The following is a 13,734-nucleotide window of genomic DNA, read 5'->3' as shown; positions in this document are numbered from 1 at the left end:
AGGATATTATGTGCTCTAGGGAAAACAAGATTAAAGACCATAAAAAGCCTATCTACCAAGTAGCAGGCCCCTCACCATGGCTGGCATTAATGAGCAGATGATTAGAAAGCTGGCATTAATTATATTCTCCTGACAGAGCAGGCCCTCGCCTGCAGTTGCTAGAAATGCAGTTAAAACCTTTGCTTGCTGCACTGTTTGATCAAAAAGAATAAGAGCCTGAATTGGGTTTGCATTAAGAACCGTCTAAATAAGTTATCTCCAGGCGCTTGAAATTGTGCAAGAATCATTTTACTGCAGCAGGGAAGCCTCACTAGCACAGATAAAGGGAGAGCCAAAAGGACAAAAGTTATTTCCTGGGTCAAGGAGTCCACGATGGCTTAGGACGGTAGCAACAGCAAATTTAGTCTTCCCAGTGAGTTGTGGCTCAAGGTATTGTAGTAAGAGAACATTGTGCTAGGAACCATAAGACCTGTTGTCTAGCCTAGACTCTGTCACTCATCCTGTGTGATGTTAAGCAAGTCACAATCCTGTGGCCTGTTTCCTCATGTTAAAAGAAGATATATATCCTCTCTACAGCACAGCATTTTGTTAAAAAGACTTGACTAAGATGGTACAACCACTTTGGAAAATAATTTGGCGGCTTCTTATAAAGTAAACTTATATTTAGCATATAACCCAGCAGTTACACGCCTAGCTGCACCCACAAGAAATGAAGGTATTTGTCCATACAAAGATTTATACACAAATGTATATAGCAACTTTGTTCATAATAACCAAAAACTGAAGACAACTCAAACACCCATCAACAGACGATTGAATAAACTAATTATGGTACATCCATGCAACGGAACACTACTAAATAATGAAAAGGAATGAACCACAAATACCTACGACAACGTGTTGAATCTCAGAAACATGCTGAGTATAATGAAGCCAGACAAAAAGAGTAAATACTCCTGTATGATTCCACTTATATGAAAATCTAGAAAAGACAATTCCAATGTATAGTGACAAAAAGCAGGTCAGAGGTTGCCTGGAACCAGGGGTGGGAATGAGGATTAGCTGCCAAGAGGCATGAGGAGTTTTGGGGGTGATGGAAAAGTTCTGTTCCTTCACTATGGTGATAGTTAAATAGGTGCATACATTTGCAAAACTCATTGAACTGTGTGCTTAAAATGGGTGCATTTTTGATTGAAGGTAAATTAAACCTCAATAAAGTTGATTTTAAAAAATGAAAAATGAAAAAAGCCTAGACAAAGAGCCTTTAATTGGGACTATAATTCTGTCTGCTGTTTCCACTGAGGGGAATTTGCAGCAAATCACTCAATAATTTTCAGCCTCGATTTCTTCACTTAAAAAAGGAATAATAATAGATACCTGACGATGTTGCTTATTAAATGAGGTAACAGCAACACTGCCCCTTCTGGAGTGCTTTATGTGCCAAACACTGTTCTAAGTGCTTTGCAGAAATGAATTCATCTTATGAGACAGTTTTGCATACTGCAAAGCACTACACAGTGTAAATTACAGTCATTGCTGCACCTTACAAGTGCTTGTTAAATTTTCCAAGAGGGTAAAATGTGCCAAGCAAAACATAAGTGTGAAGGATTACAGGCAGCATTAGTACAAACCAAGCTGCATTCCTCGGCTGTGGGGGGCTGGTGAATGGGGAGGTGGCCCACGAGCCTATCAAAAGAACTGAGGAGATTGTTTGTATTTACAGAGAACCTGGATATTTTCCCATGGGGATGCTCAGGACATCATCTACAAACCGTTAGTGACAGGGCCTGGACACCATACATATTAGTAGCTTTGGGAAGGAGGTGGCTTTTCCTATACAACATTTGTCCACGGCATTCAGTCAATGTGTGTGCCTGATAAGCCAGGCAGGTACATTTGATGCTCAGTACAACTAGCTGTGGTATCGTGGGTAGCTAATAATGACAATTATTATCATTGTCACTATTATCATCAATGTCCCATTTTGCAGAGGAGAAAAACCAAAACCAAGAAGAATTGTTCCTTTCCCAAAGGCTCTATGCTAGTAAGATTTCCTGATCCTTCCACCATGCCTCTTCCTAATTCTCTGTGAGTTGGAGACTTCTAGGTTAGAGTTCTGAAGATTGAATTCCCAAAGAATGACAGTCAATGGGCAGTCCAGAAAAATACCAGAAATTCTAACATTACTAGACCTTAATGGGAAGGAATATATTGATTCCTTTTTAATGGGAGTGGATAGAATAGTCTGGATGGGGGAGGAAGATAGTCTGGGATGTGGAACTCCTTCCCCAATGTTTTTAGGTGCTAAAAACACCTTTTAAACGACCATGTAGAACAATCTGGAAGCCTCACTGGGCAGTTGGGAGGAGTGTAAAGGATTTATCACGGCTTAGGAAGAAACCAGGTAGGCTGGTGGATTCCCATCCCTTTCTCCCCACGGCTAAGAAAGGGTGGTTTGCTTCCGCCTTGCTGTGAGTCACAAACCCTCTAGGCCCAAAAGGTGGCAGGCCTGACAGATGACCTGGAAAAATCAGGTATATTAATTAAAAAAAAAAAAAGGCTTCTATTCACAAGCAGGGCATCGGTGGTGGGCCTGCAACATGGTCGGGCTTTCTCCAAGCAGCCTGCCTGCAAGTCCCTACGGCCTGGGGAGTTTGGCAGAGCAGGCTGTTCCTCACCCGGCTGCATGGAGGGGCTTCCTCTCCTTGAACCCCCCTGAGGAAAATAGGGCAGGTTCTACTTACTGCTGAGCTGGTCTGTGAGCCGCCTCATCTAAGGGATGGGTGATGGCCACTCTCCCAGCAGACAGCCTTGGGCAAGTCACTTAACCTCTCTTAACCTCCTTTTCCTGTATTTAAAATGGAGAGCTGGCTGGGATGATCTCCGGGCCCTCGTCCAGGTCACTTTCCCAGGTCCTCGCTATCCTGGCGCCCGGTCCTGTCCGCCCCCCTGCAGCCTGCCCTCCCGTGGGGTCTCCCGAGCCGGTGGTGCACGCCGCTCCCCCACCTCCTGAGCTCCGTTCCGTTTCTCCTCCCGCAGTGTGCACCAAGGGTCAGGTGGTGAGTGGCCAGTACCGCATGCTCGCCAAGCACGGGGGCTACGTGTGGCTGGAGACCCAGGGGACGGTCATCTACAACCCTCGCAACCTGCAGCCGCAGTGCGTCATGTGCGTCAACTACGTCCTGAGGTGAGCGGGAGAGGGCGGGGCCTTGCGGCCGGCTGGGGGCGCCTGAGCTTCCCCCACCGCTGAGGGCGACAGGCCCAGGGCACCACGTCCGGGAGCTCTTCACAGTGCTGAGCCTCAGCCTCCCCTGGACGCTTGGGAACATTGGGACACTTGAGATTTTGTTCTGTCCTTCCCCGCCTCTGTCATTTATGCCATGCCTCTGACAAGGGAAGGGGGAGGCAGATGGCACACAGTTGTCACGTATTTTCTGAATGGGGAAAAAGGGAAAAGAATTGCTCTTGCATTTTGGGAAAACAAGATGTCTTGCCTCCTCCCTGTAACATCTGGGAAGAAAGCTAGAGGAAGTCATGGCTAGGGTGAAACAAACAAGCAAAAGCATTCCGGCCTCTGCACACCACCCAGCTCAAGTCTGAGAGTAAACAGCGTAGAAACAGACATGTTCAGGGGCTGCTCTCATGGTCACTACCCTCACAAGTCACACGTCCATTGTGTAGTTCTTTACAAAATGCCAGCACACAGGGTCCCCACCTCTTTTTGTCTGAGAGCATAGCTATCAGGGTTTCCATGTCTGAGGGAGCAGAAGGATCTTGCTAGAAAATGTGGGAGGCCTGACCGCTCTCTTGTCCATTAGCGAGATTGAGAAGAACGATGTGGTGTTCTCCATGGACCAGACGGAGTCCCTGTTCAAGCCCCACCTGATGGCCATGAACAGCATCTTTGACAGCAGTGGTGACGTAGCCGTGTCTGACAAGAGTAACTTCCTGTTCACCAAGCTGAAGGAGGAGCCTGAGGAACTGGCCCAGCTGGCCCCCACCCCGGGAGATGCCATCATTTCTCTGGATTTCGGTGGGTGCTTCTTAGCTGAGCTGGGCCCATGGAGCCCTCTTGGAGGTTGTGGGGGAAGTTCTTACCTTACCGGGCCTGCCCAGCTACAGCCTTTCCTTGACCAAAACTACCCTGCCCCTTCCCTGGCTCTTGCTAATCACCTGTTAGAGACCAGGCACTGCTGGGCACAGAAGAGCAATATAAACACCTGCCACTGAGCAATCCCCTCCCAGGTCTGACCCCATGGAGTGCTGAGCGAGGAGGGGTTAAGAGAGGACTGACCCCTGAGAGGTCGATTCTGAACCACAGGCAGTGAGGGTCCGAGATGAGAGGGAGGGGAGTTACCACAGAGAGAAGACAGATCCCTACCTGGGTCTCAAAAGACAGTTGCTTGTTTAGGCTGGGGGCTGAATTGGAATGATGCTGAGAGGGATAATTCTAGAAACATGGACGGAGAATAGATTGAGGCCCAGGATTAAGCCCTCAAATGCACGACTTCATTAAAATGCTTGCCTCTTCCTTGGAATGCAAGTCACTGTGGTCCCCAGCAGGGCTCTTAGCCCTTCCAGACCCTTGTAGGACATTTTGTGCTACATTTGGGCTTCCTCTGCCTTGAGATGAGCCTGGGGATTGTGGTGCTCACCACCAGGCCCTTGTCTCCACAGGGTGCCAGAACTTCGAGGAGTCTTCAGCCTATGGCAAGGCCATCCTGCCCCCAAGCCAGCCATGGGGGGCAGAGGTGAGGAGCCACAGCACCCAGAGCGAGGCTGGGACCCTGCCTGCCTTCACCGTGCCCCAGGCAGCCGCCCCAGGCAGCACCACCCCCAGTGCCACCAGCAACAGCAGCTGTTCCACGGTGAGCTGCCCCCCCCCCACCCTTTGGGTGAAGATGTGGAGAGGGTGGGCTCCTCCTCTGGCTCCTGCCAGATGGCTACAGGAATATTTGGGATAGAAGTGCTGTCCTCCTCCTCCTTGAGTTATCACAGAGCCCCCAAGAGTGGCCGGGACACTTAGCTGCCAGGTATTACAGGTGTTTCCTCACTTTTAGTGTCCATCCCCCACCCCCACTGAAGTAAGTTCCTTGAAGGGCTTTGAGCCTCAAGGTCAGCCGCAGTGCAGGGCAGTGACCATCCTGTGCAGGGCGCAGAGCTGCAGTTTACAGAGCCCTGACGGTCACAGCCTCTATCCTGTTTGCTCAAGACAAGTTGTGAAGTGATACTGGCCTCATTTTACGCTGAGGAGACTGAGGTTCAGAGAGGTTGATGCATTGACCCAATTCACATGGCTCGTTAGTGGCCCCTCTACAAACACTTATTTGGTGGAATAGAGTTGAATCTGTGGGTCTGAGGATGTAGTTCTCCTTCCATGCTGGACATCTGAGAACGGGGCCATATCCTTGACTCCATCCCCCTCCTTCCTGGCCCCCAGCCCAGCAGCCCTGGAGACTACTACTCATCTCTGGATGATAACCTGAAGATTGAAGTGATTGAGAAGCTCTTTGCCATGGATACAGAAGCAAAGGACCAGTGCAGCACCCAGGTAGGTGGCATGGAGAAGATCAGGCAGATGTGTGCCCACCATCTGGCGGAGCAAAGGCTCAGGTCCCCTAAATGGATGTGGGTGCAGGGAATGGAGCCTGTGGTCACCCTCTATTTATCTCCTACTTGGATAACTTTCTTAGTGCACATGAAAAAACTACACCACTTAATATTTCTTTAAGGAGGCTCTACATTTAAAAAGCATATCCAGGTTTATAAAACATTTGTAAACATAGGGGACAATTCATCTCTTCACAAAGACATTCATCTTGGGTTTTTTTTCAGTAATCATTTTATTTGAAATACAGTTTAAAATGACATCTATTTGATAAATTTTCATTTACCTACAACTTTTTAGGAACACATTCATTACATAAGGCCTACTGTTCTTGCAAAAACTATGCACCCAGACAGGAATGGGTGGATGCATGTTCACAAAACTAGGGAAGACCACGAATCCCCCATTTGTCTTAGTGTGAGCTGTCTGTCCAGATGTCCACCTTGCTCCTCAGTTTGTATCTTTACCCTACCTGACATAGTTCCAGCTCTTTAGCAAAACTTCCCATTTCAGCCTTCTGTTGCCCTCTCTCTCCTCAGAAGTCCTGTAGGATTTATCACTTAGCTGTCTGCTGCTGTTCCTTCAACACTTCCTAGAGTTGTACTCATTAGTATCTCCCCGGGGAGGGTGTCAGTCTCTGGAGGCAGCAACTGTGTTCTGCATCTCCTTTGAGTATTCCCTGTAGTGTCCATCATGCCACTGTGAACCTAAGGGAGGCTGCCTAGCTGCTGTTGGAAAAGTCCCTCTGCCCCTGGGCCTGGCTGTGACTCGGGGAGAGTCCTTGCTGGGCACTTCCTGCTTGCTTAGGTCTGTGCTAGGGCATAGAAGGGAGATGAGGACAAGCCGTCCTCGATGGCCTGCAGGCCTAAGTGTCATGGAACACAGGGAAAGGGAGAACCAGGGTGGCTTGGTGGAAGAGGTGGGCTGCCCTGGCTGCCAGAGAGAAGGTGGGAGAGAGGGAGTTTCTGGTCAGTTGGGGAGGTGGCACCAGTATGGAACATGGAGAGTCATAGTACAAGGTGAAGAGGGGACACGTGTGGTAAAAGGCTAGTGTCACAAGATAAAAGGCCTTGCACACTGGATGGCCAAGTCTGAGGCCTTCCTGGTAGGCCCTAGGGAGTGGGTGGAGGTGTTTGAGCAGGGGAATGACCCCGTGAAGCTGTGCTTGGGATAAATGGCTCTGGCAGGGGCCTGGGAAGGATGAGGGGCTGAGCTGGAATAGCATTCGTGAGACTGTGCCAGCCCCTGAGCCTCTTGGACGTGCTTTGCTTCCCCCAGACGGACTTCAACGAGCTGGACTTGGAGACACTGGCGCCTTACATCCCCATGGATGGGGAAGACTTCCAGCTGAGCCCCATCTGCCCAGAGGAACAGCTCTTGCCAGAGAGCCCGCAGCCCACCCCCCAGCACTGCTTCAGTACCATGACAAACATCTTCCAGCCACTGGCCCCTGCGGCTTCACACAGTCCCTTCCTCCTGGACAAGTATCAGCAGCAGCTGGGAAGCAAGAAGACAGAGCCTGAGCACCGGCCCATGTCCTCTATCTTCTTTGATGCCGGAAGCAAAGCATCCCTGCCACCATGCTGTGGCCAGGCCAGCACCCCTCTCTCTTCCATGGGGGGCAGATCCAACACACAGTGGCCCCCGGATCCACCATTACATTTCGGGCCCACGAAGTGGCCCGTTGGGGATCAGCACACGGAGTCCTTGGGATCACCGCCGGTGGGGCCCCCCATCTCCTCACCCCACGTCTCCATGTTCAAGACAAGGTCAGTGGCAGAGGCACTTGGTGTGGCTGTGCTGAGCGGGGAGGGGGTAGAGAGGTACCACTGGGCTGGGGGGACAGCTGACACTCCATTTAGCCCTTCTCTGCACTCTGAGAGCTCAGGCTTTGAGGGGATCACCTCGAGGTAAGTGAGGCCCAGAGTGGGACAGGTTCTTATCAGGGATGAGGACAGGAAAAGGAGAGAAAGGGCCTATTGAGAGCCCTGAAACTGTATGGCCATCTCCCTTCAGACCACCTGAGAGTGCCTTTCTCACCCAGGGCTCATCATCTGAGCCACAGAACACAGAAAATTATTGGAGTGACCATATTTTCAATTCTCTCCTGAAACCCTGGTTGAGAAAAGTGAAAAGATGCCCATGCCTCCTCCCTGACTGCTTGGGGCCCCCACGGCACAGCCTCCCTGGACTGTGTCCAGGTGCCAGCGTTGCCTTCCCCTTCCTACCTTCCCTCCGCTCCTCCAGATCTCCCCCCTGTGCCCCATTTCACACAGCTGACAGCTCGCTGGGCCGAGCCACAGTGGTTGGTCCATGGCTCACAGCTCCCAGGGCCCGCTGGGGATGCTTGTCTGGGGTACCTGACTGGTCTCCAGTGGGAACAAAATGGAGGGGAGTGGTTTGGGCATGGCAAGGGAGAGACAGGGGCAGGAAAAAACGAACGTTGCTCAGCTGGGCCCCACACGCGAGGCCAGGACTGCCGAGCTGGGCACGTGTGCAGGGAGGTGCAGGTAGCTCGAGCCATTCACATCTGAGGAGGGAGGCGGGGCAGGTGCTCAGCCCACAGACTCTGCCCTCGGGGTCTTCAAGTCACCACAGTCATGAGTGTTGGGTCCGGAAAGGCCTTGAGACCAGGTGAAGGCCGGGGTGGCACAGGGCTCCAGACTCCCTCACGGCCCGCTCTCTTGGGCTTGGCAGGTCTGCAAAGGGCTATGGGTCTCGGGGCCCAGATGTGATGAGCCCGGCCATGGTAGCCCTCTCCAACAAGCTGAAGCTGAAGCGACAGCTGGAGTATGAGGAGCAAGCCTTCCAGGACATGAGTGGGGTGAGCCATCCCCTGACTGGCCACAAGGGCAGGCTGGGCGGGAGGCTGGCTGTGAGGGCCGCAGGGAGGGGTGGGGTGTGGAGCGGTTCCGCACCCACCCCCCTGACTCAGCCTGGGGACTGGCTCCCTGGCCCTCTCCCCTCTACATCTGCCCTTCCCACACCCAGGGGGATCCGCCGGGCGGCAGCACTTCACATCTGATGTGGAAACGGATGAAGAACCTCAGGGGTGGGAGCTGCCCTTTGATGCCCGACAAGCCCCTGAACGCGAACGTCCCCAATGGTAAGCAGCAGGCTGGGGCCTCTGGGGGTTCTGCTGGAAGGGCTGGGCTCAGGGGCCCGTCCTGGTTCCTCTGCTCACTCACCGCTGGCCTCACCTGCCTCTCTGGGCCTCGTCAGAATGGATGGCGTCTTCTGCCCTGCCTTCCATACGCCCAGCTCCCTCGTTCTGCTCTGGCATGGAGGAGGCTGTCAGAAATCTCCGGGCTCGGAGGCCCTGAGGCCGGCCGTAGTCCTGGTGGCTCTGAGCACCTTTGCAAAGGAAAGGGGAGGCTGGGGGCTTTGCGGCCCCTCCCATCCTCTTTGGGCCAGTGTGACCCTCACTCTCTGGCTTTGGTCTTTCAGATGAGTTCCCCCAAAACCCCATGCGGGGCCTGGACCAGCCCCTGAGACACCTGCCACCGCCACAGCCACCGTCTACCATGAACCCTGGGGAGAATGCCAAGAGTGGGTTCCCCCTGCCGTGCTATGCCACCCAGTACCAGGACTATGGCCTGCCATCCGCTCACAAGGTGTCAGGTGGGTGCACGCAGGCACTGGCGCCCCGATCCTGGGGTCTGCTGTGTGTGAGAGGCCAGCGCCCTCCCAGAACAGGAGGTCAGCACTGGGAGAAGCATCAGAGACTTAACTGCCTTTGCTGAGTGCCCGCTCCCAGGTGCCATGCTGAGTACCGTACACAGGATCCCTCGGCCTGCCACAGTGCTGGGTCCCCTAGGGCCGAGCCCACCTCGCCTTTCTTCCAGAGTATGCAGGGGGTGGTTGGCAATAACTTACCAAAACAGCCACCGGACTCCCAGGGTTCAGGGCCCCTCAGATTTAGGTTCCTTCTGACACATTGGTGACAGGCCTCCTCGGGGGTGGGTCTAAGACATGACTAAAATGGCAAAAAACTAATACAAACTCAGGCTAGAGAAGGCAGACAAGAAGGCCAGACACTGGTTTGGCCACCACTAGGGCATTGTCTGTTCTGCAAACTGAAGGTTACTGGCTGACGGGAGTGCTTGGAGCAGAAAGAAGGGGTGGCCAGGAACTGTTGGGGGTGAGGGCCAGGCGCTGACTGCACAAGGCAGCAGATCTCAGCTCCCTGCGGGGACGAGCTTGCTGCATGGAAAGGCAGCTAACCCGATTGGAGCGAGCTCTCCATCCCCAGAACTAGTGCAGCCAGAGGCTGGAAGGCCATCTGTCCTCAGTGCTTTAGAAGGAGCTCTCCCATAGTCAGGTGACCTCCAGGGCTCGCCCGAGTCCTTTACTTAGGTCTTCAGGTCACCCTACTGCCTAAAGCCCCTTTGACACTCCAGGGGCCTCACCAAGTTCAGGCATGAGCTGGGCTGAGAACGTTCCAGAAAAGAAACCATGGGGAGGGTGGGCTGAGAGCTCTGGTAGGCCTGCCTCAGGGGATTTGTTTTTCTGGAAGGTTCAGCTGCAGCATACCTGCCTGCCTGCGACCCTGGGCTGCCTTAGTCTGATAGCATCTTGCAAAACATAGATCTCTTCACGAGAATGGTTTCTGTTTGGCACAAACGTAATTTGTGGTTTTGTAAAAACATACCAGACCCCTGTCCTAAAGGATGGCAATTTCCTCAGCAACATACTTTGGGCCAAGTCATAGTTCTGTGCTTCAGAGTCCAGGCTGTAGCGTCACCAGGGCTCAAATTCCAGCTCTGCTGTTGACCATGTAAGTTTAGATGAGAGATTTGCACGTCAAGTGTTGAACTCAGTGACTGCTATCCATTTGTGCTCAGTAACAGGTAGCCAGCATTATTCTTCCTGTTATGAAGCCCACAGGTACCTGGAATATTGAAATCAGGGAAAGTCATTCTTTTCAACTAGGGTTATTTCTGACCCTGAATAAAAGGAGGAGGGAACTTAGCAAGGGATGGGGAGCACGGATCCATTGCTGCTGTCCCAGCGTCTGCCCACAGAGGCTGTTGGGGAGGCAGGTGCAGACCCCAGGAAGGGTCTGGGCTAAGAGGTTCAAGGTGAAGAAAGGGAAAGCAGGCCCCTCACGTTGGAGGAACAGAATGTACCACTTCCAGGCCGTTTGCTGCTGCCTGAGCCTTCCCTTCCTGGGTGCTGGGTGGTGATCAGAAACTGAATTTTCAGGCCCCTGAATCTCAGAGGAAGCCGTGTGCATGTGCATGCATGTGCACATGTATATATTTGCATATATGTGCTGGTGCCAGATGGTTCAGAATTCCTCCTCTGCCCAGCCTTCCCTCCCAGCTGCCAGTGCACGGCAGGCACAGGGTGGGCAACCCAACCTCATCCTCTGTGCCCAGGAAGACTTCATGAGGGCTCCTTCTACCCAGCCTCCCCCACACACACCTGTGCTGCTGTCTGCAGCTGGAGCTTCTCTCTTCCTTGGTTCTCAGCACCCTACCTGGGGGATGGGTCTGGAGGCAGATGCATTTTCTGCGGGGTCCATCCCTGAGCATGGAGCAGGTCACAGGAAAGACAACACTGAGGGAGCAGAGTGAAATGAGGGCTGCCCCATCCCTACCCACCAGTCACAAAAACTGGACACGCCTCTTTCTACACGTGCCCGTCTCATCCCCACCGGCCTCTTATGGAACAGACAGTCTTCCAAATGTGTGGTCCAGGCCTTTTAAAATATGACACGAAACCAACCATTCTTGCAGGCATAGCAAGCCGGCTGCTGGGGCCCTCGTTTGAGCCCTACCTGCTGCCCGAACTGACCAGATATGACTGTGAGGTGAACGTGCCCGTGCCGGGAAGCTCCACACTCCTGCAAGGAGGGGACCTCCTCAGAGCCCTGGACCAGGCCACCTGAGCCAGGCCCTCCCGCCCGGCAGCACCCCTGCCGATGCCGTCCCACCAGCTTCACTCTCTCCGTCTGTATTTGCAACTAGGTATTTCTAACGCCAGCACACTTTTTACAGGATGGACTTAACCTGGCAGACTTGCCCAGGTCACCAAGCAGTGGCCTTTTTTCTGAGATGCTCACTTTATCTATATTTTTAAAATACACAGTTGTTTTACCTGTTCCGTTTTGCTCTGTCAATGAAAATGTTCTTAAATTTTATAAGATTTTTTTTCTCCCAACCTTCAATTACTTCTAATTTATATTATCCATAGGTTTTTTTTTTTTTTTTTCCTCTCCCACCCTCTTCCCCAACACACACAAATATTGATACTAACACGTTTGGTGTATGTTTGTTCTCTGTAGGGAAAGCTTTGGCTTCATTTAATCAAAAAGATTTTTTGTTATTGTTGTTGCCAAAGAGAAACAAAACGATTTCGCTTTCCAAACTTGATTTGTGGCTTCTCCCTCTCAAAGCCCTTCTTTCTTTTGTAAAACTTAATCACCATATTGTAAATTTCAATCTCTCTCTCTCTTTTTTTTTTTAAAGCCGACTCTTTGCTCTAATTTTGATAAGACTTTTGGACAAAAAGAAATGTGAAGGGTGAACTCCAACGTCTGTGGTTATCTGTGAAAGTTGCACAGTGTGGCTTTTCCTAAACTGTTTGGTGTTTCCCCCACCCCCCCATTCGGTGGATTTATCGTTATTATTATTCAAAAACATAACTGAGTTTTTTAAAAAAAGAAAATTTATATCTGGGTTAAGTGTTTATGATATATATGGGTACTTTGTAATATCTAAAAACTTAGAAACGGAAATGGAATCTTGCTCACAAAATCACTTTAAAATCTTTTTCTTAAGCTGTTAATTTTATTTTTCTTGGTGTTGCCGACACTGCAGAACTGTACAGTACTCCCGCGGGCCTGTGCTAACACTGCTCAAGGTCTCTCTAGTGGCTTTTTGCTTTTGCGATACGCCATAGGTGTGACAAACAATCCGATACGCGGAGGCATTGAGTGGGATGATTGCGCGCCGTCTCCTCGCGCTCTCTATGCACTATGTATTACTATCAGCGCTGCCAGGAGGGTCTGGTGGCGCGGGGCGGGGGTGGGGAGGATGCTAAGGGAGGGAAGTGCTTTAACTTTTCTTAAGGTTCTGTTGCCAGCCCTCCAAGCGCACTGAGCTCTGTGACCCCGATGGTCTTTCACGCGGCACATCTGAGCATTTCCACGCTACCATGAAATGGTTGAGATGGGAATTCAAGAAAGCAAGCGAAGGATTCGGCAACGGTGTAGTGGTCCTGTCCACGTCCTCCTAGCTCACGACCTGGGAGCGCGTGGCGCTGGATGGGGGCGGGCGCGCACGGGGAGGATGGCGGGGCCGAGGTGCAGCGCCCCCTGTTGGCGAGCAGCGGGCAGACCCCCAGCCTCCGGCCCTCGCCGAGGTCTCCGGGTCACAGGAGGTGACATGTATAGGTAGAAAGCACTGAAAACAGTGTTCCCAGAGCACTCTGTAACTCACTGGGTAAGAGGGACGACCCCTTTGGTTTTTTAAATAGCAATTATGTGGAACTTTTCTGTCATGGGTACAAGGAAGATTCTAAACACACACAAAGCACATCAGGGCAAGAATTTGGTAAGCCCGGATGGACTTATTGCCAAAAACAAAAACTAACTTTCAAAACAAATTTAAGTTATACGAGAAAAATTAGTGGCAATGTTGCCTCAATCATATTTTAGCGGCACGGCGTTGCCCAACACACGGCAGCAGGACTTGAAGGGTTACTGACATGCAAACGCTGGTATTTGATTTCCTGTGTGTGTTGCCCAGGCGTTAAGGGCATTTTACCCTTGCAGTTTTACTAAAACACTCTGAGAAATATTCCAGGCTTCATATTAACCTTACCTGTCAATGTAACGTTTTCATGAACATTATTATATTGTCGAATTCCTACTGACAACATTATAACTATACGGGAGCTTAACTTTATAAGGAAATGTATTTTGACACTGATATCTTATTAAAGTATTCTGATCCTACCGCTGCTGGTGGCTCTTATTTCCTGTGGGTTTATCATGGGCTACACCGATGTCAAGTATATATTAAACAGTTTATAGAAAATGAACATTGGCACTGACCTTTACATATGAGCCAAGTGAGTTGAGCTTCCAGGAAGCTGGGGAAGGGAGGACAGGCTATTAT

At 51.3% G+C, this 13,734-nt stretch overlaps 1 protein-coding gene across 2 annotated transcripts in view; it reads left to right on the top strand.

Annotated features, from left to right (window-relative positions):
• The window catches only part of EPAS1 (endothelial PAS domain protein 1), an 88,199-nt gene extending 75,185 nt beyond the window's left edge, over positions 1 to 13,014 (top strand). For both annotated transcript variants that reach the window (XM_069495098.1, XM_069495097.1), the window contains exons 8-16: positions 3,040 to 3,187; positions 3,819 to 4,033; positions 4,678 to 4,868; positions 5,441 to 5,551; positions 6,887 to 7,377; positions 8,306 to 8,432; positions 8,600 to 8,714; positions 9,056 to 9,229; positions 11,350 to 13,014. In XM_069495098.1, coding sequence (XP_069351199.1) covers positions 3,040 to 3,187; positions 3,819 to 4,033; positions 4,678 to 4,868; positions 5,441 to 5,551; positions 6,887 to 7,377; positions 8,306 to 8,432; positions 8,600 to 8,714; positions 9,056 to 9,229; positions 11,350 to 11,501 — 1,724 coding nt within the window. In that variant the 3' untranslated portion in view covers positions 11,502 to 13,014. The remainder of the gene's footprint in view (positions 1 to 3,039; positions 3,188 to 3,818; positions 4,034 to 4,677; positions 4,869 to 5,440; positions 5,552 to 6,886; positions 7,378 to 8,305; positions 8,433 to 8,599; positions 8,715 to 9,055; positions 9,230 to 11,349) is intronic.
• The last annotated feature ends 720 nt before the right edge of the window (positions 13,015 to 13,734 follow it).

This window comes from Eulemur rufifrons, chromosome 19 (genome assembly GCF_041146395.1).
Source record: "Eulemur rufifrons isolate Redbay chromosome 19, OSU_ERuf_1, whole genome shotgun sequence".
NCBI classification, from domain to species: domain Eukaryota; kingdom Metazoa; phylum Chordata; class Mammalia; order Primates; family Lemuridae; genus Eulemur; species Eulemur rufifrons.
The sequence above is the reverse complement of the archived record's forward strand: the minus strand, read 5'-3'. Positions and strand labels throughout refer to the sequence as shown.